Source organism: Saccoglossus kowalevskii, chromosome 4, assembly GCF_978046115.1.
Source record: "Saccoglossus kowalevskii chromosome 4, keSacKowa6.1, whole genome shotgun sequence".
Classification (NCBI taxonomy): domain Eukaryota; kingdom Metazoa; phylum Hemichordata; class Enteropneusta; family Harrimaniidae; genus Saccoglossus; species Saccoglossus kowalevskii.
Genome location: NC_140644.1, coordinates 44,364,896 through 44,386,601, shown reverse-complemented (window position 1 = coordinate 44,386,601; position 21,706 = coordinate 44,364,896). Strand labels below are relative to the sequence as shown.

Below are 21,706 nucleotides of genomic sequence, written 5' to 3'. Positions count from 1 at the left end.
ACTCAGGTTGGTATGTTTTGCAAATTACAATAAGACTCCCCAGGTTTACACTCAGGTTGGTATCTTTTGCAAATTACATTAAGACTCCCCAGGTTTACACTCAGGTTGGTATGTTTTGCAAATTACATCAAGACTCCCCAGGTTTACACTCAGGTTGGTATGTTTTGCAAATTACAATAAGACTCCCCAGGTTTACACTCAGGTTGGTATGTTTTGCAAATTACATCAAGACTCCCCAGGTTTACACTCAGGTTGGTATGTTTTGCAAATTACATTAAGACTCCCCAGGTTTACACTCAGGTTGGTATGTTTTGCAAATTACATTAAGACTCCCCAGGTTTACACTCAGGTTGGTATATTTTGCAAATTACATTAAGACTCCCCAGGTTTACACTCAGGTTGGTATGTTTTGCAAATTACAATAAGACTCCCCAGGTTTACACTCAGGTTGGTATGTTTTGCAAATTACATTAAGACTCCCCAGGTTTACACTCAGGTTGGTATGTTTTGCAAATTACATTAAGACTCCCTAGGTTTACACTCAGGTTGGTATGTTTTGCAAATTACAATAAGACTCCCCAGGTTTACACTCAGGTTGGTATCTTTTGCAAATTACATTAAGACTCCCCAGGTTTACACTCAGGTTGGTATGTTTTGCAAATTACATTAAGACTCCCCAGGTTTACACTCAGGTTGGTATGTTTTGCAAATTACAATAAGACTCCCTAGGTTTACACTCAGGTTGGTATGTTTTGCAAATTACATTAAGACTCCCCAGGTTTACACTCAGGTTGGTATGTTTTGCAAATTACAATAAGACTCCCCAGGTTTACACTCAGGTTGGTATATTTTGCAAATTACATTAAGACTCCCCAGGTTTACACTCAGGTTGGTATGTTTTGCAAATTACATTAAGACTCCCTAGGTTTACACTCAGGTTGGTATCTTTTGCAAATTACAATAAGACTTCCCAGGTTTACACTCAGGTTGGTATGTTTTGCAAATTTGTCTCATAAAGTTGATATATTAACACAACCAAATGTATAATAGCACTCAGTCTAAAATTACCGATCACATCTGAGTACAACTTTTAAAGTGACATAACTTACAGGTAATGATCTATAGGTAAATTCTTCATCATGTGACTCATGATGAACTCTACCATTAAATCTAAGAGTGCACATGCTAATGGCCTTGCTGGTAGATTCTTGTCAGCTATGGGTTTACGATGTCTCATTGGCTAAAAGGTAATAATACAGTGTTTTGTTACAATAAAACAAACATACAACGCAAAAAAAATTACACTACATAGTGGTATATGGGAAGAGAAATTAAGAGAAGGAGAGGGAAAATAAAAAATAAATAAAATAAAGAATGAATAAATAAATACAAATTAATCTGGTATAACAATTACATTTGCCTATTATTTAGCCAATTATCTAGTAATAAAAACAATATTTATATACAAAAAAAAATAATAATACAGTGTTTATAAAACCATACAAGAATATATATAACTTCGTGATGGTGGTGGTTGGTTGGTGTGAATGCAACTCTGTCTCAAGTTACATTCTTTCTTAGACAAGGGGTTGAGAAAAGGTAACAGATAGAGATAACAGAAAAAATATTTTCAAAGATGGAAAACAAATTGAGAAACTCAGATTAATAAGGTAATCTGTATAGTGCAGATGTGAATTTGTTCTGTTACTTACAGCTCTGTACAAAGGAACACGAAATGTCATATTGGCATCGTGTAGGAAAGAGTTTGCATACTGGTCCTAAAATACAAGACACATCAATGTGATTAATAACAATAACTTGACAGGATTACAATGTACATATAAAAGATCATGACATTTTCCACAATTCATGCAAATAGAGAGCATCAAATATTTCACCCATTATGATCTCAGAATTCAACTTTAATTGTCAGATAATAATGAAAAAACCAAGCTTCATCCATGCTAATACAAGCAACTACCTCTGCAATGCAAGTGAGAATAATCATACACAGTTTACTAATACAAGAACATACCTTTGCAATGCAAGTGAGAATAATCATACACAGTTTACTAATACAAGAACCTACCTCTGCAATGCAAGTGAGAATAATCATACACAGTTTACTAATACAAGAACCTACCTTTGCAATGCAAGTGAGAATAATCATACATAGTTTACTAATACAAGAACCTACCTTTGCAATGCAAGTGAGAATAATCATACACAGTTTACTAATACAAGAACCTACCTTTGCAATGCAAGTGAGAATAATCATACACAGTTTACTAATACAAGAACCTACCTTTGCAATGCAAGTGAGAATAATCATACACAGTTTACTAATACAAGAACCTACCTCTGCAATGCAAGTGAGAATAATCATACACAGTTTACTAATACAAGAACCTACCTTTGCAATGCAAGTGAGAATAATCATACACAGTTTACTAATACAAGAACCTACCTTTGCAATGCAAGTGAGAATAATCATACACAGTTTACTAATACAAGAACCTACCTTTGCAATGCAAGTGAGAATAATCATACACAGTTTACTAATACAAGAACCTACCTTTGCAATGCAAGTGAGAATAATCATACACAGTTTACTAATACAAGAAGCTACCTTTGCAATGCAAGTGAGAATAATCATACACAGTTTACTAATACAAGAACCTACCTCTGCAATGCAAGTGAGAATAATCATACACAGTTTACTAATACAAGAACCTACCTTTGCAATGCAAGTGAGAATAATCATACACAGTTTACTAATACAAGAACCTACCTTTGCAATGCAAGTGAGAATAATCATACACAGTTTACTAATACAAGAACCTACCTTTGCAATGCAAGTGGGAATAATCATACACAGTTTACTAATACAAGAACCTACCTTTGCAATGCAAGTGAGAATAATCATACACAGTTTACTAATACAAGAACCTACCTCTGCAATGCAAGTGAGAATAATCATACATAGTTTACTAATACAAGAACCTACCTTTGCAATGCAAGTGAGAATAATCATACACAGTTTACTAATACAAGAACCTACCTTTGCATCGCAAGTGAGAATAATCATACACAGTTTACTAATACAAGAACCTACCTTTGCAATGCAAGTGAGAATAATCATACACAGTTTACTAATACAAGAACCTACCTTTGCATCGCAAGTGAGAATAATCATACACAGTTTACTAATACAAGAACCTACCTTTGCAATGCAAGTGAGAATAATCATACACAGTTTACTAATACAAGAACCTACCTCTGCAATGCAAGTGAGAATAATCATACACAGTTTACTAATACAAGAACCTACCTTTGCAATGCAAGTGAGAATAATCATACACAGTTTACTAATACAAGAACCTACCTCTGCAATGCAAGTGAGAATAATCATACACAGTTTACTAATACAAGAACCTACCTCTGCAATGCAAGTGAGAATAATCATACACAGTTTACTAATACATGAACCTACCTATGCAATGCAAGTGAGAATAATCATACACAGTTTACTAATACAAGAACCTACCTTTGCAATGCAAGTGAGAATAATCATACAGTTTACTAATACAAGAACCTACCTTTGCAATGCAAGTGAGAATAATCATACACAGTTTACTAATACAAGAACCTACCTTTGCAATGCAAGTGAGAATAATCATACACAGTTTACTAATACAAGAACCTACCTCTGCAATGCAAGTGAGAATAATCATACACAGTTTACTTATACAAGAACCTACCTTTGCAATGCAAGTGAAAATAATCATACACAGTTTACTAATACAAGAACCTACCTTTGCAATGCAAGTGAGAATAATCATACATAGTTTACTAATACAAGAACCTACCTTTGCAATGCAAGTGAGAATAATCATACACAGTTTACTAATACAAGAACCTACCTTTGCAATGCAAGTGAGAATAATCATACACAGTTTACTAATACAAGAACCTACCTCTGCAATGCAAGTGAGAATAATCATACACAGTTTACTAATACAAGAACCTACCTTTGCAATGCAAGTGAGAATAATCATACATAGTTTACTAATACAAGAACCTACCTTTGCAATGCAAGTGAGAATAATCATACACAGTTTACTAATACAAGAACCTACCTTTGCAATGCAAGTGAGAATAATCATACACAGTTTACTAATACAAGAACCTACCTCTGCAATGCAAGTGAGAATAATCATACATAGTTTACCATTACCAAGCTTTTGGTCATCTGAAAATAAAAAAAAAATGCAAGATTACAGATTGTCTACAACAAACCCAAGCTTTCTAAACTTGTCTAAAACCCAATTTCATTTATCTTGGTTGAATAAAATATCTTTTAAAATTAACCATTTTCCTCATTCCCCTAGACATTCAGTTTTAATAGGTTTGACTGTAAGACCTTTGTAAACCCCTATGTACTAATTTTCTACTAAATGTGCTGAGAAGCCAAATCTCAATTGAACTTTGACCTTACCTTTGACATCTTGAAGTATGATAGAACAATACCTAAGAAATGTTACCAGTATGTTTGTTGGTTGACTACTATTCTCAAGTGACATATCAATTGGATGTACATCTGTTATTAGAAGAATAAAAATATTGTCAAGTTATATTTAGAAGTCAAAGAAAATAGTAAGATGGAAATGAATATAGAATCTCCTAAAGGATATAGATCGATAAACTTCGAATACCGACACCTACAAAGCACAAATGTACATTATCTGCAATCATTAACAGCACCCCTACATGCATATAGTAGTATGGTCTCCTACATCTCAGAAACTACAGTTTACCAGGGTTTTATTTTCACTTAATTAGTCCACTAGACCTGAATATTTAAATTTAACTACAGAATTTATTGCTTCAGTGAAGTTAACACATTGTCTGCTGAAAACCTTCATGGAATGTCAAACCAAATGAATACCTCTGCAACATCCAATCTACCAAATGAATACCTCTGCAACATCCAATCTACCAAATGAATGTTTGGCAATATTTGGGTTATCTACATGTGACATAAGAAGTTTAGGAAAGACACAAGCAGAGGCATTAGACATTCTTACCAACCAAACACCCATAAAAAAGCAGGCAACTGAAAAATACCATAACAAAAGAGGTTACTGGTATAACATGCATGTTAACATTCAGAACACCTGTTATAGTGATTGACAATTATAGAAATGCAAATTATTTGCACGCTTATTTTTTACATAAAAAGACAATTATCATTAAAATAAAAATGCATATTAAATATTTTGTTGGTCTAGTAATTTTTTTTTGTTTTATTGAAAGTGTTTTAATAAAATGGAAAATTGATTTAGGGAAAATTAGGGTTCTCAAATAGCACAATTAAATAATAAGCAAGCCGAGTTTCCATCATGATTTAAGTGTGACTGGTGAAATGCTGCTGTAGCACATCATGATGATTGCAATCAAAAACTGAAATATTTTGTAGTGCACATCACAGCAACATATTTCTCAGAGTTTTATTACCGGTATTATTAGTCTTGATTACACAGCACCAATGTCATCATTGAAAGCGTGTACTTTTCACTACTACAACATTTTGTAAAATAGTAAGTTAACTCTTGCTAAGATAGCATAGAATTGATAATTTTTCAGTTTTGCCATGAAATGAAAATTACCGAAATTAAACTATAAACCCTAATCATTGAAAATAATAATAAAGTTTTCATGCATTACCGTTACCTTGGGCCACAGCGTCTACAGCATGTTGTTTATTTTGTGTTGGACTTGGTGGGCTAGGAGTTGACTCAGTGTGATTCTGTAAAATGAATGCATATCTTATGATAAAGGCAGAGATATGTGTACATTCTCCAAACATTGGTTAGTTTTGCTGTTACAATTAGATATGTTACTGAGTTATACATACATGTGTTAATACTGTGATAAAATTTCTGTTCAAATGTACAGCCTCATACATAGCTAGTAGTATTGAGTCATTAGCCCTGCAAAATAACAAACAGCACATTCATTAATAAAAAGTGAAATCTTTGTCAATGACAAATCCTGTATTGCAAAGCTATAATTGAAGTAAAAATTACGTGTATGTTACACTAAACTATGAAAGTGACTGAAATCTGGTGACTTTACTGATAACAGAACTGCGTGTATCGTGTGTAAATACAAGCAGCCTTTCGGCTGAGATAGCTCCGCTGTTAGAAATGCCCATTCCAATGCACATTTCAATTAAGAACAGAAGATATCATTAAAAAAAATGAACAATATGTACAGTATCAAAGCAATCAAACTTGTTTTTTTGCCAAAAATGCTGCTGCGGTGACTGGGTTCGGTGTGCCCAAAAAAGCTAGACCCAAACCCAATTCAGGGGGTAGTATGCTTTCGAAGTAAAGACCAAAACAGTTCTGAATGAGGACATAGGTTGAAAAGCGAGACCTGGAAACTTCCAAGGAGTGCAGAGGGTAGAAAAATCTGTCCGCAAAGACGCTGAGACCGACTTATAGCCTATGCGCAGGGACCCTTGTGGTCGTTCGGGCTGGGTCAGCAACCAGAGTCTGACCCGCTAAGGCGGGATCCAACCTAAAAAGACCCTCCTCAATGGATTGGGTATCTCTTAGGTAGTAATTGATAAAGACGTTTACGTTCTCCAGAAGCCTGCCCTCAGTATATGTTCAAGGGGCGTGCCTGACGCTAGCACGAGTGAGTTAGCAATCGCACGGACCTTATGCGCTCGTACTTGGTGTCTCTGCAAGCTCTGTGTCAAGGAAGTTGAAGTATTATAGACCTCTAATACAGTCACAGTAATCCACCTGACGATGGAAGTCGGAGGCCGGCCTATCCTGCCTGTCTGGGCCGTAACACAAAGACATGTGCTTGGCACCCAGTCTTGAATCCCTAGTACGGTTTTCATAGCAACTTAGTGCTCATACCAGGCGGAGAAGCAATTCCTTCTGACCCTCTGGGCCGACAATATTTGACAGCCGGGGGATGACGATCGGCTGAGGATCGTGTCCTGGGATTTGGTTCTTGGCGAGAAACCCGTTTCGTGTCTTTAGCACAACTTGATTGTCCATAAGGGCGGTACACTCCTCCGAGAAGGACAATGCCCCCAGTTCTGACCGACGCCTACCTGAGTAGAAAGACTGTTTTCCACGTCAAAATTTTGAGTGGTGCTGATCGGAGAGCACACAGCCAACAAATCCTAGTTAGGTGGTTACCTTGTACGGGGTCTCGGCCTCTGATATGGAAAGCAGTAAATAGTCTCCTAATAACAGGACAATCGCCTAGTCTTGTTCCCAAAGCATTCTCAATGGTGGGGGACAAGGCTGACCTGTAGCCAACGATCACTGCGTAGGACAAACCCACTTCGTCAAACAGGTGGACGAAGGAGTCTGCTACCTGGCCAATAGAGGGATGGTATGGATCAATCTCCCTTCCGCTACACCAATCAGTGTATGTTCTCCACCTAGAAATGTAGACAGCGTTGGTGGAATCCCTGTTCACCCTGGCCAGGACATTGGCAGCCCACTCAGATAAACCTTTCATCTGTGCGAGTCTACTGAGAGCCTCTATGCATGTAAGTGATACACTGCTGGGCTCGTTGGTAGTGCGCCATCCGGTTGGGACAGTAGGTCCGGTAGGTCAGGAAGAACTACTGGTGTTTTGACTAACATTTCCAACAGAAGTGGAGACTAGGCCTTGGTTGGCCAATTGGGTGCAACCAATGTCAATATGCAGGTGTGCACCTGTCAAAGTTTTCTCCGGTGCCCGGTGAACTAGCAGGAAGGGAGGGAAGGCTTACACATCTACATGTATGTGGGTCCATGGGATCAGCAAAATGACCCTGGCCCAGGCTCCTTGAGTCAGCAGGAGTGTTGCATATGTCAGGAGCTTGGCGTTCCGGGGTGTGGCAAACCAGTCTATCTTTGGACCGTCCCACAGCTAAAACAGCCTGAAGGCTACCCATTGGGGTATCTGCCACTCCGTGTTCTGGAGATGGAGCCGCCTTGAAAGGGCGTCTGCCAGACTGTTCCTCACCCCTGGAAGGTGGTGTGTGGTTAGCTGCACATTGTATTCCAGGCACGAAAGAAGTATTTGCTCTGCCAGGACATACAGCGATGGGGACCCCCCCCCCCCCCCTGTTGAAAGAGATTACCGCTGTATTGCCTTTGGGGAGCAGGACTCTGTAATCTCGAACTATGGGTAGAAAGTGTGGTAGTGCTTTCAGTTTGAGCCGGTTGATATGGCGGTCCCGCAACTAATGCAGGGCTTTGGCTTGTTCTTCCAATAGATGCGCTCCCCAACCTTGGAGGGAGGCATCTGTTACCAGAGTCATAGCTGCGGCGAGTGCATCCAAGGGCCAGTGACGACCACCAGGGCAGGGCTTCCTTCGCTTGGTCAGAGGTCAAAACCCGTAGTTTTAGTTCCCGTAGGTTAGCTCGGTGTTGTAGCAACAAGCGTTGTACCGGGCGGCTGCTTAATGCAGCCTGGGGAAATACCCTTCGAACCAAGGTCATCATTCCAATGATCCGCATTAGTTCCCGGAGGGACACTGAGGGAACCCTGACTAGGCGTTCAGCTAGGCTGCCCAGCGCCAAGTAATACGCTTGAAATAGGTATACCAAGCCTACCTCTGTGTCGAACTCCATGCCCTGGAACACCAACTGTTGCGTTGGGTAATGATGGGACTTGTCTGATTTACTAAAGAGCCCAACTGGTGAAGTAAATCCTGTGTTAGCCTTACTTGCTCGGCTAATAACTCCTTGTTTGGGTTATGTAATAACCAGTCGTCTAGGTACGGACTGATGTGTACCGCTGTTTGGTGAAGCAGCAGCACCACCTGTTCCATCCATTCTGGTGAAACGTAGGGGGCTGTGCATAATCCGAGGGGGGGCACGCGAAATTCAAATACTTGGCCCAGCTGGGTGACTTGAAGGAGATGGCAACTCGCCGGGTGCATCGATATGTGCAGGTATGCCCCGCTTAAGTCTAGTGAGGCTCGCCAGTCGAAACGGTGAATGGAGAGAAGAACGCTGCATGGCATCTCCATGTGGAACCGATCGAGGAGCACGTACTGATTCAGTCTGCCTAAGTCCAGAACTAGACGCCCGCCACCTATAGATTTGGTACTACGAACACATTTGAGTAGAAGCCTCGACTTAATGCCGCCTGATCTACCTGGTGTATGGCACCCTTTTCCAGCAAACTGTCTACTTCCTGTCTGATTGCCGGACCCCTGGCAGTGCCCCCAATGGAAGAGACACTGACGGGGGAAATGGAGATTTCAGCGGTATCCTGTAACCGTGCGTCACCACCTGGAAAGTCTAGGGATCGGTCACCCGGCGCCTCCAAACCGGACTACACCGGCGCAATCTGTGTGCGACAGGGATATGTGGCCATGGGTTCGGCAGTTGCGAGGTGGGTGCTCTCTTCTCCCACGAGGTGAGTTTCACCAAGGCCTGAAGTAGTCACTAAATTGTGACCTGGCCACTCACCGAACACATGCCCCCGGTCACAAAAGGTAAGCGTCAAACATGCTTCCCCGCTGCCAGGGTGGACGACCGCCCAAGGAGGATGAGGAGCCACCACCTAGTCCCTTCTTCCCTGGGATCACGCCGCTACTTTTCCCTCCCGCGAAAGGGTATGAGTGCTTGCCTCCTGGTTGACTCTGGTTATCGGACGTCACCTTAGGGCGATGTGTTTTCTGTGCTTGGGGCGCCCTCTGTTTATCCTTGGCAGTGGCCAACTGGCTAGCAGATTCGACCTGAACCTTCCAGTTCGTTGCACTCCGAAGCTCCGGGACTACACCCGCCATCTCCACATCAAAGAGAGTGGAAGATGTCCAGCCTGCGTGACTGAGGCAGTGACGTACTCCCTGACAAGCATCTAAGACCGCGTCTTGTTGCACGGTGGTAGCCCCGGCCAGGAGAGCCAGGTAACACTGGAGGATGTCGCACGTAGCTGTGCGGTGGACCACCAGTAAATGTGTCGCCTTGTCTAGGAGGCTGGGGCATTCTGCCTCTGAGGTCCTGGGGGTGCACAATAAAGCACCTCAGCAACTCTGCCCTCAGGGCGTGATGGGTGGTCTCAGGCTGAGCCTTGGGATCTGGTTGGGGGTGTTTGGGTCTCATCCCACACTTTGGGGTCTGATCCCGAAACCACACCGACCAGGTAGCGTTTGGTTCAGCGGAAAGAGTTGCATAAGATTTACCCCACCCGGGGGCCGAGGCGTTACCTCCTCCGTGGCTGACCAACATCTCATGACAGGGTCGGTTCCCTCTGAGGATGCCCGTGGGTCGGCAAGAAGGGAGTCAAACCTACAGCGGAGCCCAGACTCAAGGGTAAATTCCTGAGTAGTAGGGGGGAGGCGCAACCTGCCCTGACCTGAAAGCCCTGTCCCGAAATCAGAGGCTTGGCTGCCAGCATCCCAGTTGGCATTCAGTGCCTGAGGTCCTGGAGGGGACCCGGTGCAACTAGCCTCAGCCTCACCCAAATCAATGGGAGAGTCGTGGCTGGGAATGGGGGGATCCCCGGAGAGATACGTTTTTAATGCGAGCAAGCTTTCTGTGTTTCTCCCTGATTGCTGGTCGAGAGGCCGCAGTGGAGACAGCTCGGCCCGACTGCATCTGATCTACCTGGACTTCCAGGGACGCAATTTGCCCAGACAGTCCTTCAACCAAAGCCCTCATCTCAGAGGCAAACCGGCGCCGTGCAAGGACGGATCCACAGAAGCACCCGCAATGGGCCCCATAGGAGGAAAGACCTCCAGGGGCACAGCCTTGCTGGTGCCGGTAAAAATTGGGTAAACCACCGCCTGAAAAAACAGACTGTGTACGTCCACCGTCGGGCCTCCTACTCAACGTCTCAGTACACAAAGTAGCGGTAGTCGAGTGTGAGGACTTTCCACTCATGCCAACATGCAACTCACTTTAACCAATTTTTACTGGACGTGCGACCTTGCTGTGAAAATACGAGGGACGCGGTCAGTCTCAGCGATTTTGCATGGCTCTGGAAAACATCCCAGGCCTCAGAACTCCAGTGAAAAACCCACGTCTTCAAGGCAAAAACCCCGAACCCTGCACGCAGTCACAGCAAAAATAGCATTTCAGATGCAGGTTCTATGCTGGTAAATTCTGATTATAACCACTGCACAGTCGCCTCGAAAAACGAGGAGACAAAACAGCAAGCCTCTGGTGCTGTCATTACATCTATCAATTTCTAAATACATAGATAAAACATAAAAATGAACACGACATGCATGAGGGAAGCGAAATACAGTTGGAAAAGGTGACGAAAAGAAACCAACAAGTCATTGTCAATGACACGTCCCCGTTCCGTTCATATTTGAGTGACATATACATTCAAAGCAGATCATGACCGAAATGCACCTGTATATGTACAACACATTGTACTAAATCTGAACAAAATCCATCCATGCATGACTGAGATCCGGTTTTGGAATACGTGATTTTGATGCATTTTCGGCCTTAAAATGGCCATCATTCAGCTATTGTTAAGCGGGTCATGAAACAAATGCACATATCTATTTGTGACATGATGTACCATGTGTGCGTGAAGTTTGAACTTGATCAATCCAGACATGTCTCGGATACGAATCCAGAACTGAATTCTTTAAAACAAAATGGCCGCCAGTCGGCTATTTCAAACCCGATCCAAAAAAAAAATTGACGTGCATCAAGGTCCTATTATGTTTAATGTATGTACCAAATTTGAACAAAATCCGTCCATGCATAACTGAGATCCGGGTCCGGAATGGTGAAAATGTGCGATTTCAATGCATTTTCGGCCTTAAAGCGGCCGCCATTTGGCTATCGTTAATGAGATCATGAAACAAATGCACATACATATTTATGACATGATGTACCTTGTGTGTGTGAAGTTTGAACTTGATCAATCCAGACATGTCTCGGATACGGATCCAGAACTGAATTCTTTAAAACAAAATGGCCGCCAGTCGGCCATTTCGAACTTGATCCGGAAAAAAAAATGACGTGCATCAAGGTCCTATTATGTTTAATGTATGTACCAAATTTGAACAAAATCCGTCCATGCATAACTGAGATCCAGGTCCGGAATGGTGAAAATGTGTGATTTCAATGCATTTTCGGCCTTAAAGCGGCCGCCATTTGGCTATTGATAATGAGATCATGAAACAAATGCACATACATATTTGGGACATGATGTACCTTGTGTGTGTGAAGTTTGAACTCGATCAATGCAGGCATGTCTCAGATACGGATCCAGAACTGAATTCTTTAAAACAAAATGGCCGCCAGTCGGCCATTTCAAACCCGATCCAAAACAAAAAATGACGTGCATCAAGGTCCTATTATGTTTAATGTATGTACCAAATTTGAACAAAATCCGTCCATGCATAACTGAGATCCGGGTCCGGAATGGTGAAAAAATGCGATTTTGATGCATTTTCGGCCTTAAAATGACCGCTATTCGGCTATCGTTAATGGGATCATGAAAAAAATGCATGTGCATATGTCCCATATAATGTGTGATGTATGAGTGAAGTTTGAACTTAATCGGTCCATGCATGTTCGAGATACAGGTGATCACGGACGGACGGACGCACGGACGCACAAAACATAAGTCCCCGTTTTCGGACTACGTCCGAACGGGGACTAACAACATGGTTAAATTGAGTCGTAGGGTTTTATTTTGTTTGTTGTGAAAAATTATACACACAAAAGGGGAAATCAACACGGGGGTAAAAATAATAAGAAAAACTTATCATACCAGCCACAGTGTCGGCTACCGCTGGCCGCGGTAGCAACCCAAGCCAGAAACCCGGACAGGAAAAGGCAGGCTTTCCAGCCAGAGCCGCTAGACTTTATCCCCTTGGTCACGTGGTTCGCGGCGTAAAAGAAACAAATCTTGGGGTCATGGGGTTTCCCCTGACCTAGATTTTATCTCTCAGTCATTGGCAGAATCGCTGATTAATGCTTACAGTTCAAAATAGTCATTTTGACTGACCAGAGTCTATGGTGGGTAATTGAACATAGTGAATGGAGCAGCTCACAACTCTTTTTTCTATTTTCTGTCAAATGCTGTAGAAATTGTCTGTCTTAATTATATTTACCGTACTGGCTCTGGGTTCATATCTTCAGTCACAAACATACTACCCACCTAAAAATAAATAAATACAAGTTAAAAAATTACTTCATGAAAGTTGTTCAAATGGTGAAATGCAAACATTTTTGATATGAACATTATAAATGTTCACGGTATTTAATTTAAAGATCTACAAAAACACACAAGTAATATAACAGACTGGGAATATGAAATTAACTTACCATGTTAGTTATTGCTGAAAAGAATCCACCACTACCAGGTTCATGCTTCACTTCAAACTGCCTACATACATTGAGAATAATACTATATCATAAATTTATCTAAATAAGTTACTAACTATACACAGAGGACACTGTGTGAATAACAATTGATGGCGTCCATCATTTTCAGACATGATGTAGACACTTTGATAAGATATTATTGTGAAATTAGTGCAAATTCTAAAGTATGCATTAAAGTAAGTTTTTTGAGTAAGATTATGTTTAAACCACAAGTACCCGGTATATGCAATCCTCACTTAGTTTTGATTGACAGTCAGAAGGTCACATGATATCAAGTTAGAAGATACAATAAAGTTTGAGTGTGAAAGTGACAGGGGTATTTCTACACATCTTATGCAAGAAGATTAAAGCAATAAAATCTATAGAGTGGTTCGAGAGATAATATTGCTGCATTTTCAAAGGGCCACAGAATACACCGCATCACTACTGAAAATAAATTCTATACTGCACAAACATCAGTGCGAGACCACATGGGTTTCTGTTACATTATTAAGCACATGAAAAATTATAGCACATATTATATATATATATATATATATATATATATATTACTGTTCAACTTTTATGTGTTTTTTTTTTAATTTTGTAAGTGTTTTTCATATGAACCTATAGCCAAGTATCAGGGAAGAAACCATACCTATTGAAGTCTTTGAATCCAGAAGAAATGACATATCCTAATCCCTAATAACCAATGAAAAACAAATTGTTGTGTGACAACATATATTATTTGGGACTGTGACAATATTGCTCATATATTATTTGGGGCTGGCACACATGTACATATATTATTTGGGGCTGGCACACGTATACATACATTATTTAGGGCTGGCACACGTATACATACATTATTTAGGGCTGACACACGTATACATACATTATTTAGGGCTGGCACACGTATACATACATTATTTAGGGCTGGCACACGTATACATACATTATTTAGGGCTGGCACATGTATACATACATTATTTAGGGCTGGCACACATATACATACATTATTTAGGGCTGGCACACGTATACATACATTATTTAGGGCTGGCACACGTATACATACATTATTTGGGGCTGGCACACGTATACATACATTATTTGGGGCTGACACACGTATACATACATTATTTGGGGCTGACACACGTATACATACATTATTTAGGGCTGGCACACGTATACATACATTATTTAGGGCTGGCACATGTATACATACATTATTTAGGGATGGCACATGTATACATATATTATTTGGGGCTGGCACACATATACATACATTATTTAGGGCTGGCACACGTATACATATATTATTTAGGGCTGGCACACGTATACATACATTATTTAGAGATGGCACATGTATACATATATTATTTGGGGCTGGCACACATATACATACATTATTTAGGGCTGGCACACGTATACATACATTATTTACGGCTGGCACACGTATACATACATTATTTAGGGCTGGCACACGTATACATACATTATTTAGGGCTGGCACACGTATACATACATTATTTAGGGCTGGCACACGTATACATACATTATTTAGGGCTGGCACACATATACATACATTATTTGGGGCTGGCACACATATACATACATTATTTGGGGCTGACACAAATATACATACATACATTATTTGGAGCTGGCACACATATACATATATTATTTGGGGCTGACACACATATACATATATTATTTGGGGCTACCACACATACATACATTATTTAGGGCTGGCACACATATACATACATTATTTGGGGCTGGCACACATATACATACATTATTTGGGGCTGGCACACATATACATACATTATTTGGGGCTGGCACACATATACATACATTATTTGGGGCTGACACACGTATACATACATTATTTAGGGCTGGCACACGTATACATACATTATTTAGGGCTGGCACACGTATACATACATTATTTGGGGCTGACACACGTATACATACATTATTTAGGGCTGGCACACGTATACATACATTATTTAGGGCTGGCACACATATACATACATTATTTGGGGCTGGCACACATATACATACATTATTTGGGGCTGGCACACATATACATACATTATTTGGGGCTGACACAAATATACATACATACATTATTTGGAGCTGGCACACATATACATATATTATTTGGGGCCGACACACATATACATATATTATTTGGGGCTGGCACACATATACATATATTATTTGGGGCTGGCACACATATACATACATTATTTAGGGCTGGCACACATATACATACATTATTTGGGGCTGGCACACATATACATACATTATTTAGGGCTGGCACACATATACATACATTATTTGGGGCTGGCACACGTATACATACATTATTTGGGGCTGACACACGTATACATACATTATTTAGGGCTGGCACACGTATACATACATTATTTAGGGCTGGCACACGTATACATACATTATTTGGGGCTGACACACGTATACATACATTATTTAGGGCTGGCACACGTATACATACATGTACATTATTTAGGGCTGGCACACATATACATACATTATTTGGGGCTGGCACACATATACATACATTATTTAGGGCTGGCACACGTATACATACATTATTTAGGGCTGGCACACGTATACATACATTATTTAGGGCTGGCACACGTATACATACATTCTTTAGGGCTGGCACACATATACATACATTCTTTAGAGCTGGCACACGTATACATACATTATTTGGGGCTGGCACACGTATACATACATTATTTAGGGCTGGCACACGTATACATACATTATTTAGGGCTGGCACACGTATACATACATTATTTAGGGCTGGCACACGTATACATACATTATTTAGGGATGGCACATGTATACATATATTATTTGGGGCTGGCACACGTATACATACATTATTTAGGGCTGACACACGTATACATACATTATTTAGGGCTGGCACACGTATACATACATTATTTAGGGCTGGCACACGTATACATACATTATTTAGGGCTGGCACACGTATACATACATTATTTAGGGCTGGCACATGTATACATACATTATTTAGGGCTGGCACACGTATACATACATTATTTAGGGCTGGCACACGTATACATACATTATTTAGGGCTGGCACACGTATACATACATTATTTAGGGCTGGCACACGTATACATACATTATTTAGGGCTGGCACACGTATACATACATTATTTAGGGCTGGCACACGTATACATACATTATTTAGGGCTGGCACACTTATACATACATTATTTAGGGCTGGCACACGTATACATACATTATTTAGGGCTGGCACACGTATACATACATTATTTAGGGCTGGCACACGTATACATACATTATTTAGGGCTGGCACACGTATACATACATTATTTAGGGCTGGCACACGTATACATACATTATTTAGGGCTGGCACACATATACATACATTATTTGGGGCTGGCACACATATACATACATTATTTAGGGCTGGCACACATATACATACATTATTTGGGGCTGGCACACGTATACATACATTATTTAGGGCTGGCACAAGTATACATACATTATTTAGGGCTGGCACACATATACATACATTATTTAGGGCTGGCACACGTATACATACATTATTTGGGGCTGGCACACGTTTACATACATTATTTAGGGCTGGCACACGTATACATACATTATTTAGGGCTGGCACACGTATACATACATTATTTAGGGCTGGCACACGTATACATACATTATTTAGGGATGGCACATGTATACATATATTATTTGGGGCTGGCACACATATACATACATTATTTAGGGCTGGCACACGTATACATACATTATTTAGGGCTGGCACACGTATACATACATTATTTAGGGCTGGCACATGTATACATACATTATTTAGGGCTGGCACACGTATACATACATTATTTAGGGCTGGCACACGTATACATACATTATTTAGGGCTGGCACACGTATACATACATTATTTAGGGCTGGCACACGTATACATACATTATTTAGGGCTGGCACACGTATACATACATTATTTAGGGCTGGCACACATATACATACATTATTTGGGGCTGGCACACATATACATACATTATTTAGGGCTGGCACACGTATACATACATTATTTGGGGCTGGCACACGTATACATACATTATTTGGGGCTGACACACGTATACATACATTATTTAGGGCTGGCACACGTATACATACATTATTTAGGGCTGGCACACGTATACATACATTATTTAGGGCTGGCACATGTATACATACATTATTTAGGGCTGGCACACATATACATACATTATTTAGGGCTGGCACACGTATACATACATTATTTAGGGCTGGCACACATATACATATATTATTTAGGGCTGGCACACATATACATACATTATTTAGGGCTGGCACACGTATACATACATTATTTAGGGCTGGCACACGTATACATACATTATTTGGGGCTGGCACACGTATACATACATTATTTAGGGCTGGCACACGTATACATACATTATTTAGGGCTGGCACACGTATACATACATTATTTAGGGCTGGCACACATATACATACATTATTTAGGGCTGGCACACGTATACATACATTATTTAGGGCTGGCACACGTATACATACATTATTTAGGGCTGGCACACGTATACATACATTATTTAGGGCTGGCACACGTATACATACATTATTTAGGGCTGGCACACGTATACATACATTATTTAGGGCTGGTACACGTATACATACATTATTTAGGGCTGGCACACGTATACATACATTATTTAGGGCTGGCACACGTATACATACATTATTTAGGGCTGGCACATGTATACATACATTATTTAGGGCTGGTACACGTATACATACATTATTTAGGGCTGGCACACGTATACATACATTATTTAGGGCTGGTACACGTATACATACATTATTTAGGGCTGGCACACGTATACATACATTATTTAGGGCTGGCACACGTATACATACATTATATAGGGCTGACACATGTATACATACATTATTTGGGGCTGGCACACGTATACATACATTATTTAGGGCTGGCACACGTATACATACATTATTTAGGGCTGGCACACGTATACATACATTATTTAGGGCTGGTACACGTATACATACATTATTTAGGGCTGGCACACGTATACATACATTATTTAGGGCTGACACACGTATACAACATTATTTAGGGCTGGCACACGTATACATACATTATTTAGGGCTGGCACACATATACATACATTATTTAGGGCTGGCACACATATACATATATTATTTAGGGCTGGCACACGTATACATACATTATTTAGGGCTGGCACACGTATACATACATTATTTAGGGCTGGCACACATATACATACATTATTTAGGGCTGGTACACGTATACATACATTATTTAGGGCTGACACACATATACATATATTATTTAGGGCTGGCACACGTATACATATATTATTTAGGGCTGGCACACGTATACATACATTATTTAGGGCTGGCACACGTATACATACATTATTTGGGGCTGACACACGTATACATACATTATTTAGGGCTGGCACACGTATACATACATTATTTAGGGCTGGCACACGTATACATACATTATTTGGGGCTGGCACACATATACATACATTATTTGGGGCTGGCACACATATACATACATTATTTGGGGCTGACACACGTATACATACATTATTTAGGGCTGACACACGTATACATACATTATTTAGGGCTGGCACACGTATACATACATTATTTAGGGCTGGCACACGTATACATACATTATTTAGGGCTGGCACACGTATACATACATTATTTAGGGCTGGTACACGTATACATACATTATTTAGGGCTGGCACACGTATACATACATTATTTAGGGCTGGCACACGTATACATACATTATTTAGGGCTGGCACATGTATACATACATTATTTAGGGCTGGTACACGTATACATACATTATTTAGGGCTGGCACACGTATACATACATTATTTAGGGCTGGTACACGTATACATACATTATTTAGGGCTGGCACACGTATACATACATTATTTAGGGCTGGCACACGTATACATACATTATATAGGGCTGACACATGTATACATACATTATTTGGGGCTGGCACACGTATACATACATTATTTAGGGCTGGCACACGTATACATACATTATTTAGGGCTGGCACACGTATACATACATTATTTAGGGCTGGTACACGTATACATACATTATTTAGGGCTGGCACACGTATACATACATTATTTAGGGCTGACACACGTATACAACATTATTTAGGGCTGGCACACGTATACATACATTATTTAGGGCTGGCACACATATACATACATTATTTAGGGCTGGCACACATATACATATATTATTTAGGGCTGGCACACGTATACATACATTATTTAGGGCTGGCACACGTATACATACATTATTTAGGGCTGGCACACATATACATACATTATTTAGGGCTGGTACACGTATACATACATTATTTAGGGCTGACACACATATACATATATTATTTAGGGCTGGCACACGTATACATATATTATTTAGGGCTGGCACACGTATACATACATTATTTAGGGCTGGCACACGTATACATACATTATTTGGGGCTGACACACGTATACATACATTATTTAGGGCTGGCACACGTATACATACATTATTTAGGGCTGGCACACGTATACATACATTATTTGGGGCTGGCACACATATACATACATTATTTGGGGCTGGCACACATATACATACATTATTTGGGGCTGACACACGTATACATACATTATTTAGGGCTGACACACGTATACATACATTATTTAGGGCTGGCACACGTATACATACATTATTTAGGGCTGGCACACATATACATACATTATTTAGGGCTGGCACACGTATACATACATTATTTAGGGCTGGCACACGTATACATACATTATTTAGGGCTGGCACACGTATACATACATTATTTAGGGCTGGCACACGTATACATATATTATTTGGGGCTGACACACATATACATACATTGGGGATTTATTGGGCAAATACTTCACATTATACTGAAAGATAAGATATAGTACTTACATTCAGTGCTAACTCATCATCCAAAATAGATAATTTGACAATATACGGATTAACAGACTTCAATCATGAAAGAAAATCACAAGATATTTAAATTAGATTACTAGTAGCTTCGCTGTGAGTGGCTTTCTCGATAAGTGGGTTTCGTATCTGGTGGGTTTCGCGTGGAGTAGTGCTTTGTCTCAGTAACTGGTCCTTTCATCCTTGTTGAGAATTAAGGTTTTATGTTTCTTTAACAACTGGTGCTATTCTGGGAATACCATCCTGGCAGGAGTTCCAAAATAAGACCCATGCTCTGATAATGCCTCTAGTTTCAAAGACCAATAAACATTATCATTAGGATCTTATTGGTGTTGCAAAGAATAGTTGAATATTGTTCATTGAAATTAATAATTCCCATAACCGTTGCAATATAGATAAATTGTAGTACGTAACAAACTGTATAACTCAGTCTCAACAAAGAAATAAAGAAATGTATAGATATATATACGTTCTTACTGATGCATTGCAATGCAACTAATTCAAAATGAAAGAAATTGCAATATAAAATATTCCATCAATTATACTTCTCAAAAGCGTATTTCATGGTCAGTGTAATTTACGAAATATTTGTTTATAGGTTTATACCCACTCCAATTGGATATAATGTGTACATACTTTAATAAATAAAAATGAAATATTAATTATTTCATATTTTATTATATAATCTGCACAAAAGTAATCAATATTTTTCCTTGCTAGAATGATGTGTAAATTCATAGGGGAATCCTTATAAAGTTCACAACTGGCGATTTAGCAATATTAGGGATTGTCAACTTCCTGTGAATTTGATTACCTAACGTTTTTAGGTTCATGTGCTGCAAGTTACCGAGCATGTATCAAAGCGGCCGTCCCCCAGCAAATAATTAAGCCAAGGTGTTTTCGATATTGAAATCAGGAAACCATCCGTTTTTACACAATCTAGGAAGTTTGAATTACTAAATGAAGTACAGGACGACGAAGCTGAAATATCCAAGAACCAACACATACCAAAAATCTCAAAAGTGAATATTCGTGGTGTATTTTAAGTCTAATCGGACTGGAACATCCAAACATATTTTAGTGTAAGGTAGTAACAACTTGTCAATAATTATGGAATTATTTGTAAGCATAAGATTGTTATGTGAACTTTGTTCATTAATGGAATACTGTGCG

The 21,706-nt window shown here is 39.9% G+C and overlaps 1 protein-coding gene across 2 annotated transcripts in view; it reads right to left on the bottom strand.

The window, feature by feature from the left end:
• The window catches only part of LOC100371746 (armadillo-like helical domain-containing protein 3), a 99,971-nt gene that overhangs the window by 38,625 nt on the left and 39,640 nt on the right, over positions 1-21,706 (bottom strand). The window contains exons 10-19 of one of the 2 annotated variants that reach the window (XM_085498173.1): positions 20,516-20,572; positions 14,029-14,072; positions 13,332-13,392; positions 13,118-13,164; positions 5,918-5,993; positions 5,728-5,809; positions 4,499-4,600; positions 4,194-4,252; positions 1,713-1,778; positions 1,110-1,240 (exon numbers count right to left, since the gene is read on the bottom strand). In XM_085498173.1, coding sequence (XP_085354299.1) covers positions 1,110-1,240; positions 1,713-1,778; positions 4,194-4,252; positions 4,499-4,600; positions 5,728-5,809; positions 5,918-5,993; positions 13,118-13,164; positions 13,332-13,392; positions 14,029-14,072; positions 20,516-20,572 — 725 coding nt within the window. The remainder of the gene's footprint in view (positions 1-1,109; positions 1,241-1,712; positions 1,779-4,193; positions 4,253-4,498; positions 4,601-5,727; positions 5,810-5,917; positions 5,994-13,117; positions 13,165-13,331; positions 13,393-14,028; positions 14,073-20,515; positions 20,573-21,706) is intronic. The other variant, XM_085498174.1, reaches the window with a different exon arrangement.